Source organism: Lepus europaeus, chromosome 2, assembly GCF_033115175.1.
Source record: "Lepus europaeus isolate LE1 chromosome 2, mLepTim1.pri, whole genome shotgun sequence".
Lineage (NCBI taxonomy): Eukaryota > Metazoa > Chordata > Mammalia > Lagomorpha > Leporidae > Lepus > Lepus europaeus.
This window is the reverse complement of record NC_084828.1, coordinates 175,812,882-175,829,815: the sequence shown is the minus strand read 5'-3', so window position 1 is coordinate 175,829,815 and position 16,934 is coordinate 175,812,882. Positions and strand designations below refer to the sequence as shown.

The following is a 16,934-nucleotide window of genomic DNA, read 5'->3' as shown; positions in this document are numbered from 1 at the left end:
AAGACACCATACTACTTCCCAGTCGAGCAAGAGTGTCGTTGTTGTTGTCCCACACTGTGGCAATCCTGCTTGCCATGAGCACAATTTTGTCTAAGTGGCACTTTGATTGATTAATCAATCCAAGAGCAGCCAACCCTTGGATGGGATGGCAAGGTAAGTGGAGCCACACTCCAGGACCCTTCCAAAGCCATCAAGATTGGCTCTATGAACAAGGGCCAGTCAGGAGAAGTGACTTCCATCCCCAACCAAAAGTAAATCAAGTAAGGTGGGCAGACTGGAAGCCACACACAAAGCATTTATTTGGAGAGGTACAAGGGAGGTTGCTCGAGCTACAGACTACTCAAATTGAAGAAAAAGGACACTCTCCACTTCCAGGAAGCTTTCTGCTCAAGTTGAGTCAACTGGGAAACCATCAGGGACTGAAGTGCAGCAGGAAGTTTCTCAAGCAACTTCATTGGCCGCTGGCAGCAAGGAAGTTGCGTTTTCTTCATGGAAATAGGACATTTCTCCACTAACTGCAAAAACACATACAAGTCAGAAAAAAAAAAAAAAGGATGAGGAAAACACAACAAGTTCATGGGAAAGATAGATGTGCCCTGAGAAAGATCTGGCCTTTGGAACATGACAGTTTGGGGTTTTAAATTACTGCTTGATGGTTTTTAGTGTGTGACCTTGGGAAAATGATTCCAGTTTTCTGGGGCTTTTCTTCCTGTCAGTAAAATAGGGATAATTATGTAGCCCTGGCAGAGTTTGGGGAAGGAATGAAGATAAAGAGTTAGGACTGTGCTGACACAATTCAAGCACTTACAAAATAGAGTACTTACATTCTCGTAAATCCATCCTAACTCACCACTCTGTGTTTGCTTAAAATGACTATGTGTATTTATTCAGATGCTCACATGCATTTGAAACATTCCCTGTTAGAAACAACTGGCTTTTATAATCAACAGAAACCAATTTGCTAAAAACTCTATTGGAAAAAAGCTGCATTGCATGTTTCCCTCTGAAAGGAGGAAAGCTGAGGTAGCGTCCATGTGCCTCTCTCACTTTCTGAAGAAAGACAAACGACATTTTCAGGAACAGCAAGAGACCTGGGCTCCAGTCCCAGTTCTGCCTCCACCTCCCTGTGTGATAATGGATAAATGTGTTTCCATGCTGGGCCTTTATATTGCTCCCGACCCATGAGGGATTGTACTATATGATTTCCAAGTTGTCTCTTACACCTGCTATTCTATCTCCTATAAAATAGACACCATAAGAAATTCAAATGGCCAACAGAAACCTGAAAAATGCTCAGGATAACTAGCCATTGGGGAAATGCAAATCAAAACCACAGTGAGGTTCCAACTCATTCTCACACAGGAATCAACAAACAAAAATACTGGCAAGAATGTAGGGGGAAAGATACCCTAATCCACTATTGGTGGGAACATAATTTGGTTCAGCCACTGTAAAAAAAAAAAAAAAAGTATAGCGATACCTCAGAAATCCTAATACAGACCTACTATGTAATCCAGCCATCCCACTCCTGGAAGTTTACTCAGTCCAAAAGAAATCAGCATGTCAGCCCCATCTTCATTTTAAATAACTCCCAGGCATTCAGAGTCAACATTGAACTTTCGGGGTCACTGAGTTATGGCCTTGCCCATTGAGTTCTACTGCATGTATCCGCAGGCTTACTCACAGCTGCTAACTATGTCCTAGGCATATATAAGTGTGTATGCACATGAATATAAACACAATACATACATGTACACTTACATATATGATTACCTGTGTGTGACTAGAAAAATCCTGGGAGGCCACAGCTGGTCTGTGGGGATGTGTGGAGGGGGAGCCTTTAGGGTGATTTCTTATCTTAATTTCTCCTATAGTGTCTGGGGAAATTATTTTTAAACCCGCTAGCACGCGCTTCTTTTCAATGAAAGGAGAACCGCACGCACCCACTCTCCTCCCTGTCCAGCAGGGCGTGGTAGGACGCCACATCTTTCTGCAGCTGGCTCTTGAGCGCCAGCAGCTGCGCGCGCTCCCGCTGCTGCTGCTCGGCCTCGGCGCGGATCTCGCCCAGCTCGGCCTCCAGCCTGCCCACCACCGCGCCCAGGTTCTGCAGCTCCATGTCGTGCCAGTGCTTGGCGTCGTGCAGGGTGTTCTCCAGGCCCCGTTTCTACGAAAGAGCAAACCTGGTCCAAACCGAAGGCCCAAGGCTGGGTCCTGCTGCCCTCTTCTGGACATTCCTTCCCCCACCCCTTGAAGTCCTTTCCCCACCCCCACTCTCCACCCCAACTCCACCACCCCACCCCCACTCCTCACGCTGTTGAAGCCCCGTTCATCCTCTATGCCAATGCTGCCGCCTCCAGCATTTTCTCACAAGGCTATCCTTAGAACGAATGTCTGGCCTTACAAACTCTGCGTTTTTTCTTAAGGATTTTAGTAGTAGGTTAGAGTTTAGTAGTAGTTTTAGTCATTGCTACTCCCTCTTCCTGTGCTGCCCCTTCAACTGTGGGTTCCTGCCAGCCCAAACTTAGTCCCTCTCTGAGTCATGCATTCTGTCTGTTTTGTTGGTCTCCACCACACTCGCATTGGCAACTCCAGCACAAACCACTTCCCCCCAGCTATGGGCCCATAGCTGCACTGCTTGCTGGAAGTATAGTTCAGACTTCAATCAAGGCATCCAAAAACAGAGCCACTGGCCTCCTTCAAATCTTGTTGGCACCCTCCCATTCTGAGCATCTATTCGTGAATTCACAAGAGCTGGAAACTGGGGAAAGAGAGGTCCCTTCGCTTCTTCCTTTCATTTCAGACAGAGTCTTCACTGCCTCTGCATATCCCGAGAAGTCTGCACACCAGGGCCCTCCTGTCCTCTCCGGCACCATGGCCCGGGAGCAGACAACTGTCACTTCTCACTTGGAAAAACGTTACTGGCCTCTTAGCTCATCTCCCTGTAGTTCCTTCTCCGCCTGCATCCTGTACACATCAACCACTGTGCATTAGTGAAACTCCAAATTCGACTTACCTCTCCTGTGATTAAACCCCATTGATAGCTATAGCTTCCCAAACTCCTGCCATGGCAAACACGACTGCCACTACCTGTTCAGTTCCTACCTAGCCTTGGAATTTATTGGGGTCACGCTCTTTCCTGCACCTGCACCTCCTCCTCCATCCCTTCCAGCGTCCTCATCTGCCTCATTCTGCTGATCCCCAAGTCCAAGTTCAGGAGGGCTTCCCTGACCCTCCATGCCCCTACCGCCACATGGCTAGGGGCCTCTGTGTCTCCAGGACAGCCCAAACACATGCCTTGAACTGACCGTGGTGGACTAAGCTTGCTTAGGGGCGTATCTCTTTTACTGGACGGTGACACGTGACAGAAACCGAGTCTCTGCAACCCCAGTGCACAGGACAGGGCCCAGCACAAGTAGGTACCTGGTATAGCTAAGTCGCCCCAAATCTCCAGGTGACAGAAAAGGTATTGTGGTTACACTTAGTGCCTCCCCTTTCTGCCTCCCTATTGCTCTAGAAGCCCTCTTTGTTCTCATTTTCCCATATGTCTCATCTGAAACCTGTACAGATGATTAGTAAACATTTTTTGGAAAATAGTGTGCACCTCCATAGAAAATTATTTTAATTATGGTGGACCTATACTTTAGTATCTGACTCTTTTACATATAATACATAAAAAGATAAAAATAAATATACTTCTAAATTGGATTAAATCGAATCTTGATTAAACAATCTTCTGTACCCTTCTCTCCAAGACAGATTTTTCAGAACTTATAAGCATCGCTTGAATGAGAGATTCTTAGTCATGACATGATCTTAAATCTGGTTGCTATCTGGTCACCATATTATCTTATTTAAAAATTTTTCATTTATTTGAGAGATAGAGTGACATTGAGAGAAAGAAAAACAGAGACAGAGGCAGAGAGACAGACAGAGAGGTCTCCCATCTGCTGTTCACTCCCCCAAAATGCTCACAACAGTTGGGGCTAGCCCAGGGCAAGAGTAGGGAGCCACAATACTGGCCAAAGCACTTTCTTCAGATCCTCTGTGCAGTTCATGAGGAAACACAGATAAGTGCTGTACCCACTGAGGGCTAACAACAGGCATTGATCACCTTGGAAGAGGGGAGGCAAGGGTGCAGTTATGCCAACAGAGGTGACCATTCCCCACTCCTGTAAACAAGAGGTCTACCATGCCCAACTTGGATGTCACCCTGGATATTCTCCCCATCCTGGAGCACTGACCGTAGCTCCTTGGCCACATCGCACATGCACCTCTGTGTACTCACTGAAAGAACAGGCATTCCACTAAGCCACATGGGTAGAATTCATAGATAAAAGCCATCAGAGGAAAAAATCAACACGTATCTCCTCGAGTGCCTAAAAATAAATGCTGAAACTCAAGAATAAGGAAGACAATATGACCTCCCCATGGGAATACAACAACATTTCAGTATTAGAATGTGTAGATGAGAGATGATGAAATACCTGAAACTTTATTCAGAAGATTAATCACAGAATTACTCAAAAGCCATCAGAAGCAAATCCATGAATTAAAGCAATCCATACATGACATGGATAAAAATTTTTCCCATGAAATTGAGATTTTAAAGAGAAATCAAAATAAAATATTAGAAAAGAAGAATTTAATAGCTCAAATAAAAAGTACAGTGGAAACTATTAAAAACAGACTTGGTGAGGCAGAAGAATGAATATCTGAGCTAGAAAAGAAATCTTTGGAAATTTTTCAATCAGACCAAAAAAAATTAGAAAAATTCACAACAGTGTTAGAGATTTATGGAATACTATGAAATGACCCAACATATGGGTTTTAGGAGTTCCTGCAGGTATGGAAAGAGAGAATGGATTAGAAAGCCTATTCAGTGAAATAATTACTGAAAACTTCCCTAATTTGGAAAAAGGAAGGGACGTCCAAGTACAGGAGATGCATAGAACTTCATATAGACATGACCAGAAAAGATCTTCAGAATGACACATTGTAGTCAAGCTCTCAACAGTAAAATAGAAAAGATTCTAAAATGTAAAGCCAGATTACTTTCAGAGGATTTCCAATTAGACTCACAGCTGACTTCTCATCAGAAATCCTAGAGGCTAGGAGAGAATTGAAATACATAGTTGAAGTCTTAAGAGGAAAAAAGAAAATTGTAACCCAGAATAGTGTACCCTGCAAAGCTCTCATTTATGAATGAAGAGGAAATAAAGACCTTCCAAAAACAGAAATTGAAATAATTTGTCACCACTCATGCAGCATTACAAAAGATGCTTAAGGATGTGCTGTACACAGAAACACAGAAAGACACTCATCATTATGAAAGAATCTGAAGGTAGAAAATATCCCAGTAAAAGTACAAAGGAAATCCAAAGTAAACAACAGAAATATTAATAGAAAAATGTCAGGGTGCCATGCTATTTAAAAGAAATGTTAATGTGGGGCTGGTGCCGTGGCATAGCGAGTAAGGCCGCCTCCTGCAGTGCCAGCATCCCTTATGGGCACCGGTTCTAGTCCCGGCTGCTCCTCTTCTGATCCAGCTCTCTGCTATGGCCTGGGAAGGCAGTGGAAGATGGCCCAGTCCTTGGGCCCCTGCACTCCCTTGGGAGACCCGGAGGAAGCTCCTGGCTCCTGGTTCCTACCTTCGGATCAGTGCAGCTCTGGCCATTGTGACCAGGTGAGGAGTGAACCAGCAGATTGAAGACCTCTCTCTCAACTCTCTCTGCCTCTCCTTCTCTCTGTGTAACTCTTTCAAATAAATAAATAAATCTTTGAAAAAAAAGAAATGTTAATGAATCTAAAGGGAGACATAGACTCCAATAGAACAGTAATGGGGCACTTCAATACCCTACTTTCATCAATGGCAGATCAACTAGACAGAAAATCAACAAACAAACATAGCTAATGGACACTATGGACCAAATGGACCTAACTGATAAGTACACAACTTTTCACACCACAGTTGAGGATCACATTCTTCTCATGGAACTTTCTCTAGTATAGACCATATGCTAGGCCATAAAGCAGGTCTCAGCAAATTCAAAAAAATTTAAATTACACCATGCAGTCCCAAACAAGACAGATATCATATGTTTTCCCTGCTCTGGGATAACTAATAGAGTCTCTCCAGTGTAATGTTTAGGATGAAATGGACATTGTGAGATGCGATGACGGTTTACACCCTTATCTCGTCTGTTGAGGAACTGTATATTGTTTCTTCACACTATTTGTTGAACTCTTTACTTAATGTAGGGTTAACCTTACAAGTGTAAAGTAAACTGAAAATTCATCTTTGTGAAAATTAAGAGTGGGAATAAGAGAGGAAGGAGGAAGGATTGGAGCATGGGCTGGAGGGAAGGTAAGGTGGTATACTTAGGAAGCATCACTATGTTCCTAAATCTGTACATATCAAAAACATGAAACTTGTATAACTTAAATAATTTTTAAAAGTGTGGCTATTATTAAAAATACGCAAAGTAACAAATGTTGGTGAGGATGTAGAGAAAGAGGAACTCTTACACACTGTTGATGGGAATGTAAAATAGTAAAGCCACTATGGAGATTTCTTTGAAATCTGGAAATAAAATTGTCACATGATTCAGTAATCCCACACTGAATATGCATTCAAAAGACACAAGCACATTGTATCGAAGATATACCTGCTCCACTATGTTTACTGCAGCACTGTTCACAATAACCAAGATACGGAATAAACCAATGTATCCATTGTCAATTGAATGGATAAAGAAAATGTGGAATATATCCATGATGGCGCTAATATTTGGCCATAAAAAAGAATGAAATCCTGTTGTTTGCAGTAACATGGATGAAATTAGAGAATATCACATTAAGTGAAATAAGTTAGACACAGCAAGACAAATGCCACATGTTCTCTTTCATTTGTGGGAGCTAATAAACATTCTAGGCCCAGAAGTTTGATTGCAAGAGGCTGGGAGTGGTGGGAGGGATAAAGTGTGTTTGAATAAAAAAAACTGGAAGCTAGGTGTGTTTCACTAATTAAAACAAATATACTAATATGAAATGTCAATAATAGGGCAAGCTAGGTATGGTTTATTGATCATGACAAATATATTACAGTAATTTAAGATGTTAATCATAGGGGATGCTGTTTTGGGGAATATACAACTCTGTACTACTTCACAATTTTTGTTTTATAAATTTAAAACTATTCTGAAAAAAATGTAAAAAGTTTTATGTATTCAATACAGATGCATTTTTTCTCAAGTATTTTCCATGTATGGTTGGTTAAATTCATTAGAATGCTAGACCCCTGGAGATGGGGGGGGGGGGTGGTAAACTGTAATTACTTTAATTAATATAATTAAAAATGAAAGAGGCTTGCCTGCTAGGCTTGGTTTTCTGGAAGCCGAGCCTGAGACACAGAGCCTGGAACTTCTAAACACTTCAGGGATTGCTCTCGGGACAGGGAAGGGGGGATGAGGAAAGCAGTGTAGGGCAGAAGGCACTACGCAAGCCTGTGGGCTCAGTGGCAGCCTAGCTAAAGCCTGATCCCACGAGAGATCTGGAATTTGGGTTATACCACAGAGCTGTGCTTTAAACACCCCCGCTGGTCAGTCTTTGGCTAAGGGCTTGAGGAAAGCCCCAATCCCCTGGGCCAGTAGCCTTCTGCTCAGCTGAGGGTAATTCTCTGGGGTGGCTGAAAGGCAATAGCTTTGGACATTAACGGTCACCATTCCCAGCAGTTTCCTGGTAAGGGCTGTGTCGGTAGTAAAAGGCACCCAGTATCTGCTACACTTGATGTGATCAAGCATCTGATGGCCCATGGCGTAAGAAAACCTTCTGGGCAAAAAATCCTATTCTGTGAGATGCTAATCCATTGCAAATTATGACCTGAATGACTAGTTGAGAGTTGAGAGTTAAAATTAGCACAAGTAACACCATGGCTCTTCTTGGTTCACTCACCAGGGCGCGTAAGGATTCCGTCTCAGCCTGGAGGCTCTGGACTTGGCACGAAGTGTTGTGCAATTCCACCCTGAGGGCAGCAGCCAGCTTCGCCTCCTGGGTTGGGGCCACGCAGGCCACCTCAGCCTGTTGCTGTGGGGAATCAGGTCTCAGTATGAGCAGGGATGAGTCAAAATTCTGAACCTAATCTTCCTTCTCAGCCTTCCTATCCTCCGATGCCTGCCTCTGACCACAGTCCCCTTTTTCCTACAGGCTCCTCACAAAAAATGCATATAGAAATTCAGTTGTTTTGAACACATAATACCTTCAAGTGGAATAAAATTCAAAAGAGCTCCTAAGGAATATTTGTTCTAATTTATTTCCTGAGGAATATAATTCCTCTTTCAGTGCATCCTAATTATCAGTTCTGTTTGCAGTTTCCTATACCCCTTCCTGAAATACTTCCCATATTTATAAATAAATATTTATGACAACATATTTAAAACATAAATGGCTTGACATATTCTCTTGGTTTTAAAGTGCTTTTTCATATATGCATAGAAATGTAATGAGCATGAGGGCAATCTTTTGTACTCTCTGTACATTAAATAAAAGATGGCCTACGAAGTTTCCAAGGTGCAACTGTTTCCATCTGATGAGATGTTCAGTTTTCTGGATTTTTCTGGGTTATGATTACTTTCAGTTCTTTTTTCTGGCAATAAATACAAGAAGGTACAGCAGCTATCCAAGTTCATCACCACTTGTTTCTGATCATTTTCAAGTATAAGCATTTTTTTTAATTTTAAATAAACTGTATTTTAAAATAATAATAAATACTTAAAAGGTATCACTTATTAGTTACTTTACAATAATCTGTATCATCGAGGTTATGTCCATCTATGGTTTCCATGTGACATATAATGGTGTGCTAAGAGGCACCTGTTCTCAGGTCTACATTCATTTACAGCAAGTTAATAGGGTTGAAATCAGTCATAGTGAGGGCATGGACACCATCGAAATTGGAAAATATTACACATCAGGGATTGATTTGTTGTTTTGTTTATTGCCTGGACTTAAGGATGAAGAAAATGTTAATTATGTATATTAAAATTATGTCATGTCTGTAGCAGTATGTCATAAATAGTACACACACATACACATACAAAGGAAGTGTTCTTCCAATATCTGAAACTATTTATTGGACTCAGCAAAGAAACTACGAATATCGTTGATGAATGAACTCATTGATGTCAACAAAAATATCAACCAAAATTTATGTCAGAATCATTCTCATTTATCAATGGTGTCAGTGGCTTCTTGTTCAACCAGAAATGAGTAAACAAGCATTTCTTGTGCCCTGGTTTTGTGACACCACTGTTTCTAACAGTTTCACATGTTACAAGCTTGGCTCCCAGCATGGTGACTCCAAGAAGTAGGGGCCCTTTAAGAGACAGGGCCTTTGGGCAGTTAATTAGGTCACCAGGCACTGCTCTTGGAAGGACTAATAGTTCTCTGGTGACTCCAGACCCGCATTTGGGCTTCCCGCCTCAGTGGGCATTTCTGGGGCTAGGCTGCTGACCAAGGCCATCATCACAGGCCGCTACCTGGTCTGTGCCTCTCTCAGCACAGTGAGTGGCTTCTGTTTAGTGTACTTGCCAGCCAGCAAACTGCTCTGTGCAGTGCTTCCCTGCATTCCTGGAACACTAGCATGTTTTTTATGTGACTGTTTCATACAGCTTTTATTTAAATCAATTCACTCTTTCTTTGCAATTAAGTACATTGATAAAGGAAAGTGGGGCTGGAGCTGTGGTGTAGTGGGCTAAGTCTCTGCCTGTGGCACCAGAATCCCATATGGGCACTGGTTCAAGTCCTGGCTGCTCCTCTTCTGATCCAGCTCTCTGCTATGGCCTGGGAAAGCAGAAGAAGATGCCCCAAACGTGGGAGACCTGGAGGAGGCTCCTGGCTTTGGATCAGCACAGCTCCAGGCATTGCAGCCATCAGGGAGTAAACCAGAGGATGGAAGACCTCTCTCTATGTGTCTCTCCCTCCCTCTGTCTGTAACTCTACCTCTCACATAAAATAAATAAATAAAATTTAAAAAAAAAATTTTAAAAAGGGAAGTATGGGGGACAGGCACAGGACACATCAGTGAAGCCACCTCTTGGGATGCCCACAGCCTGTATCAGAGCACCTGGCTCAAGTTCCAGCTTCCCGCTTATGCACACACTGGGAGGCAGCAGGTGATGGCTCAAATACTTAGGCCCCTGCCACCCACATGAGAGCCCCAGATGAAACTCAGGGCTCCTGGTCTCCATCAAGTCCAGCCCTGGCTGTTGTGGCCATTTGGGAAAGAAGAAGCAGAGGAAGATTTCTCTCTGCCTTCAAGTAAAATGAAAATAAATAAATTTTAACTTTAGCATGCACCCACATAATCTAGCAATCCTATGAAATGCAGGTTCTGATGTGGAGGATCTGAGGGTATCTATTTCCGCTCCCAGGTGCCTGGTCCATGGAAGCAGAGCTCTAAATTCTGCAGAAACAGATAAAACAATATCACTTGCCATAGATATCAGATAACTGAAAGGATTCAGAGTTTCTCCTTGAGTTTACACAAGAACTGCGTGGCCATTGAAGCTGCTCTCTTTGGACCGATTCCCAGGCACTACCAAAGCTACCAGTGGAAACAAGCAGCGAGTGGCTTCATGGACAAACTGTCTCTGTTAGCCACAACTAAACACACCCTGGTGGAAAAAGCAGCAAAAGAGGCTCTGCCATGCCCCCTTCCCTCCCTCCTCCTTTCTTCAGGGGCAGTAACTACATCTGCAAAATGGGAATAAAAACAGCTTCTGCTTTGGAGGCTTTCATGAGAACTGAACAAGCAGAAAGGGTGGCAAAGGCCCAGCATTGTCACCTTGCACGAATGGTGTCTGCCCACGCGAGAATCAAGTGTTCCTGCCTTTTGCTTATATAGCGTGATCTCCTGAGAAAGGGGCCACCCTGCAGACTGAGGGGCTCCAAAATTCCTAAAGGAAAACCATTGGGATTAAAATGTTTCCCGGCCGGCGCTGCGGCTCAATATGGTAATCCTCTACCTTGTGGCCCCAGCATACTGGGTTCTAGTCCCGGTCGGGGGGCCGGATTCCGTCCCGGTTGCCCCTCTTCCAGGCCAGCTCTCTGCTGTGGCCAGGAAGTGCAGTGGAGGATGGCCCAAGTGCTTGGACCCTGCACCCCATGGGAGACCAGGAGAAGCACCTGGCTCCTGCCTTCGGATCAGCGCCGTGCACTGGCCACAGCGCGCCGGCTGTGGCGCCCATTGGAGGGTGAACCAACGGCAAAGAAAGACCTTTCTCTCTGTCTCTCTCTCTCACTGTCCACTCTGCCTGTCAAAAAAAAAAAAAAAAAAAGTTATCCACTCTATTCCTGAAGTTTAGGTATCCTAACAATGACAGGGTGATTTCAGTGAGCCCACAGCTCCACAGAAGTTTTAGAGAAGGGTTCTGAGATATTTTAATGTGGCTGAGGTCAGAACAAAGCAGGCTTGTGTGCAGGATTCTCTTGTTTATGTCTCTACAGAATGGAAAGATGAGTCCTAGGAAACAGGTGAATCAGAGCTGACCCTACACTGATTTCTAATGGTGGCCTTTTAAAATTTAATTTATTTGACAGTAGAGTTGTAGACAATGAGAGACAGAGAGAAAGGTCTTCCTTCCGCTGATTCACTCCCCAAATGGCCACTACGGCCGGCGCTGTGCCAATCCGAAGCCAGGAGCCAGGTGCCTCTTCCTGGTCTCCCATGGGGTGCAGGGCCCAAGCACTTGGGCCATCCTCCACTGCACTCCCGGGCCACAGCAGAGAGCTGGGCTGGAAGAGAAGCAACCGGGACTAGAACTGGCACCCAAATGGGATGCTGGCGCTGCAGACTGAGGATTAACCAAGTGAGTCATGGCGCCAGCGCCGGTGGCCTTTTTAAAGCCTATGGGGAAAGTTTCCATGGTGCACTATTGTGGTAAAAGATATTGATGTATAATAAGGTATATTTATTAGGTCTTTGTGCCTTGTAGCCCAGCAGAGCTCCTAGAGCCCTTGTAATTTCCTAAGTGACAAGAGCTCACACATTGGTCCCCCGACCAGCCTCAGCTCCTAAGATTGTTCCAGAGTAGGAAGTCTAACAATCCCATCTCAACCTCACTCGACATTATGCTAATGACATGACTTCTGTTCACTCCAAAGGATGAGGTGCTTGCTGCCAGGGGAACTGATCCCTGATGAGAAGGTTGAAACTTCCAGCCCCTCCTCCATACTTGGGGAAGGGACAGGGACTTGATCACCAACATCCCATGATTGCATCAATTCTGCTTAGGTAAAGAAGCCTCCATAAAACTCCAAAAGGATGGGTTTGTCAAGTTTCGAGGCAGGTGAATGAGAGAGGTTCTGGAAGGATGGGGCTCATAGTAAGGGCATGGGAGTGCCACACCCCTTCCCATGCACTTGCCCCATGCACCTCTTCTATGTCATTTCTTGATTTGTGTCCTTTATAACAAACCAGTGAAAATGAGTAAACTGTTCTCTGAGTTCTGTGACCCATGTGAGAAAGTTAGCTTATCTAAGGAGGGGGTCGTGGGAAACTCCAGTTGCTCAGAACAGTAGAGCCAGGCTCCCAACTGACAACTGGAGTGGAGCAGCCTGTGGGACAGAGCTCTCACCCTGAAGGACCTGAAAATAACTCCAGGTAGACTGTGCCAAACCTGATTAGAACTATACTATTACCTGATCTTAGCCAAAAGGCCGAGAAGTGATGATTTGAACCACAGAACGTTCAGATGGTGTCTGGAAATCTGCTTGGTGTGAAAAGACTCACGTATCCGTTGTGCCAATTAAAAATTACAAGAGGACTCTGCTGTGGCCAGGGAGTGCAGTGGAGGATGGCCCAAGTGCTTGGGCCCTGCACCCCATGGGAGACCAGGAGAAGCACCTGGCTCCTGCCATCGGAACAGCGCGGTGCGCTGGCCGCGGTACGCCTACCGCGGCGGCCATTGGAGGGTGAACCAACGGCAAAAAGGAAGACCTTTCTCTCTGTCTCTCTCTACTGTCCACTCTGCCTGTCAAAAAAAAATTAAATAAAAAAAAATTACAAGAGGACATTATTTTGTACCAACAGATGGGGTAGAGACCAAAATAGAGGCATGCATGCTAGAATTCCAGGTCATTGAACTGAGACTAAGCTGTGGATCAGACCTTCCAAGAAATCCACATCAGACAGGTAGCAGCCAACTTTCCCAAACAAGTCCGTTTCAATCACCCGATAGTGAAGCTCCTTCTGCCCGAATCCTTACACCAACAGGTTACCTGGAGGAACCTAAGGTTAGCCAAGCAGCTGGCTGTCTATTGTTCTGTCTCCCTGTCCCCAAGGAGAGTAACTTTGAAAGGATCAATTCAATTTTTAATTTCATTTCTGCTCCCTTCAACCCTTTTCTCTGTGTAAACCAGTCTCTCCTGCTCATTGGAAAACTTACTGTATTTTATGGACTGAAGTATTACCCAATTCTAGAGTCAAAAATAAAGCCAATTAATATGGCTAAATGAAATTGTAATTTTGCCCTTTGACAGGCCTATAAAGTCTGTGAGAATCTAGGAAGAAAAGATACTTTTTTCCAACTACACATATAACCAGGAGGTCTGGAGTTATGCACATAAACCAGGCAAGCTGTCTGAGATTACTGAGGCTGCCCTGGGCCTGGTAACCACAAGAAATCGACCAGGAGAAGCCAGTCCCAGTGAGACCCCAGAAATGCCCTGGTCGTGATCCTCCAGTCACCAAACCACGTGACTTCAGAAGCTGCAAAAACTGGACCCCTAGGGTTCCTGACATCCAAGAACATCAAGGCTTCAGGAAATGCGGTTCCTGCCCTTACCCTGGCCAGATCTCTTCACAGCGTTTAGTGATTGTGAAACAGTAAGAGACGGGCAGGTAAGTTGTGGCGGATGTTGATGGCCTCTGCCTGTACCCCTCGGGCTGCACACATTCTACTCCCCAGGCTCCCACTGCCTCTTTGCCTGCAAGCTTCCTCAGGAGCCCTTGAAAGTCACTTTGCCAGCAGAAAACAGTGGCTGAGGGAGAGGGGATGAACGCCCCAGACCTGCCTCTCCCTCTCCTGCATCCTGTGCCTCTTTCTAGAATTCACCTGGGTCATCCTCAGTCTGCCACGGCAGCAGCGCCATGATGCACGCTGTTGGCTCCCCCTCTCTGCTTCTCCTGCACTGGATTTCGTTGCCCTCCTCACTACCCTCCAGCTTCCAAACAAACCACCTCCACTCCGGTGTCTGTCTCAGGATCTGCTTCTGGGGAACCCTAAACTAAGATGTAAACTAGTCATGCCAACTAGTTATCGGCTGATTCTCAAAGGGGTAAGGGGTAAATAATAATAACCAGGATCTGTACCGTCACGACTCTCTACCTGCCTGTTAGAATTATCCAGAGAGCTTTTTAAAAACTCCAAAGTTGGCCAGCGCCGCGGCCAATCCTCCGCCTGCGGCGCCAGCACCCCGGGTTCTAGTCCCGGTCGGGGCACCAGATCCTGTCCCGGTTGCCCCTCTTCCAGTCCAGCTCTCTGCTATGGCCCGGGAGTGCAGTGGAGGATGGCCCAAGTGCTTGGGCCCTGCACCTGCATGGGAGACCAGGATAAGCACCTGGCTCCTAGCTTCGGATCAGCGTGGTGCGCTGGTCGCAGAGGCCATTGGAGGGTGAACCAACGGCAAAAGGAAGACCTTTCTCTCTGTCTCTCTCTCTGTCCACTCTGCCTGTCAAAACAAAAACAAAAACACTCCAAAGCCCCCTTCCCTCCTTCTGACTTAAGTAGACTGGGATGCAGCCTGGAGCAGGCATTTTTGAAAGTGCTTTCTGAAGGTTGTGCTGTGTCGCCAGGATTGAGAACCCCTGGATGTCAGCCAAGAGTTCACAGGAAGTTCCCCCCACACCTCTTCTCCAATATCTGCTTTGTTTTCCCCACAGCTGCATATGTTCCTTCCTCTTCACTTTCCATTCTCTGCCTTGTAATTCTAAAGTCACGGATAGACGGGAGACGGAGGAATGGAATGGAGAAATGAAATGCCTTCCATTTCCTGGCTAATTCCTTTAGTACTTACGAAGTTTAATGAACATTGCTTTTTGCCATGCACAGAATCCACACTCCCTAATAAAAACTCGAGATGCACCCAAGAACCAGAGAAAGAGGATGTCAAGCAGAACCACTTCTAGCACCATGAACATGTCAGTTTCTGCTTTCTCACTTTGGATGCCTAGTTTCTTTGTTTGAATGCTACACCTTGCTGCTTATACCAGGGGTTGGCAAACTGCAGCCTGCAGGCTCTACTTTATTTGTTTTTGTTGTTGTTGTTGTTTTTTGACAGGCAGAGTGAACAGTGAAAGAGACAGAAAGAAAGGTCTTCCTTTGCTGTTGGTTCACCCTCCAATGGCCTCTGTGGCCAGTGTACCGCGCTGATCCGAAGCCAGGAGCCAGGTGCTTCTCCTGGTCTCCCATGGGGTGCAGGGCCCAAGCACTTGGGCCATCCTCCACTGCACTCCCTGGCCACAGCAGAGAGCTGGCCTGGAAGAGGGGCAACCAGGACAGGATCTGGCGCCCTGACCGGGACTAGAACCCGGTGTGCCAGCGCCGCAGGCGGAGGATTAGCCTATTGAGCCACGGCACTAGCCACCTGCAGGCTCTAAAACAGAACACGGGCACGCTCATTCACGACTGTTGTCTGCCAGTGCTCTCACAATGTAGTGGCAGAAGGCGACAGCTGCCTACAGAGGGTGCCCGGCCCACACAATCTAAAGTTTTATTATATGGTCCATGACAGAAAAGGCTTATCCACCCTGGGATATCCAATTCTGTACTCTTTTCCTTCATTTTACCTCTCCAGCTGAGCATTTTCTCTTGTCATTCTCAATGTGTCATTTCTGACAAGCACCTGACATTTCACTGCACATTGTAGGGTTAGGCGGATGGCTCAGTCTTCCTCCCCTATCATCGAACACTTGGAAGGCTTTGCTCCCAACTTTTCCCCTCTTCTAAGGCCTCAGTGAGTAGATGTGGACATAAACTACTTGTATTTCCAATTGCTTGTTTAGGATAATGTCCAGACTACTCAGCGGTCCTGGAGGGGCACTGTGTCCCACATATGCCCAGAGCAGTGCAGGGCAGGAGCGTGTGTTTCCCGTACAGCAGTAGAGGACCTGCACCCGCACAGACTCCCCAGGACAGGATATCGATCTCATCATTTTAAACGCTGTCTGCTTTTAGAGAGGTAAACCACATGCTCCTGTTCTAATTTGCACTGCTTCTGTGTCTAGTGAGACTGAACTTGTTTCTAAGCAGTTGTGTTTATTCTGCTGCATGTTTCCTTTTTCATCTCTGCTTGGCCTCCTTCTGCACAGGGCATAGTGCAGGGTGCTGGTCCGGTCTCACCTTAGCTTGGAGCAAGGCTCCTGCCTCCACCCGGTTCTTTTCGACGTCTCTCTCCCACTGAGTTCTGATGGCCTCCAGGATGCCGTCCAGGCCAGGACCAATAGGAGCATCGATCTGCTCAAGCTCAGACCCGGCCAACTGTGTGTACAGCACCTTCACGTCCTGAAAATGACGACACACACCCCGGTGAATTCCAGAGGAGAAAGAAGGGACACAAAGTTCTACCAGCAGAGCCCCGCCTCTGCGGGTCATACTTTGGCTTCTCTTGCTGCTTGTGCCAGACAGGGGGGCTTCACCGAGACTGGCCAGGTCTCTGGTTCTCATTCCAGATAGGCAACATACTGTCCTTTTCCAAGGATGCACTTCTTAGGTTGGTCTTCACAGACCCAGACGCCAAGCAAAACCAATATGAGTAAAAATGAAGTAAGCATAAAGTCAGACTAAGCTGAAAGAGGTTTAAGGATAATCTGGGAGTCATTAGAGGCTTACTACTGAGCAGGGGACAGAGGCAGTGAGTTTATGGTTTCTGATTAGCTT

General features: G+C 45.6%; 1 protein-coding gene across 1 annotated transcript in view; it reads right to left on the bottom strand.

The window, feature by feature from the left end:
* Positions 1–429: 429 nt before the first annotated feature.
* The window catches only part of BFSP2 (beaded filament structural protein 2), a 49,699-nt gene continuing 33,194 nt past the window's right edge, over positions 430–16,934 (bottom strand). The window contains exons 4-7 of the mRNA XM_062179830.1: positions 16,398–16,559; positions 7,951–8,082; positions 1,944–2,164; positions 430–515 (exon numbers count right to left, since the gene is read on the bottom strand). Of these exons, the coding sequence (XP_062035814.1) occupies positions 512–515; positions 1,944–2,164; positions 7,951–8,082; positions 16,398–16,559 (519 nt within the window). The 3' untranslated portion in view covers positions 430–511. The remainder of the gene's footprint in view (positions 516–1,943; positions 2,165–7,950; positions 8,083–16,397; positions 16,560–16,934) is intronic.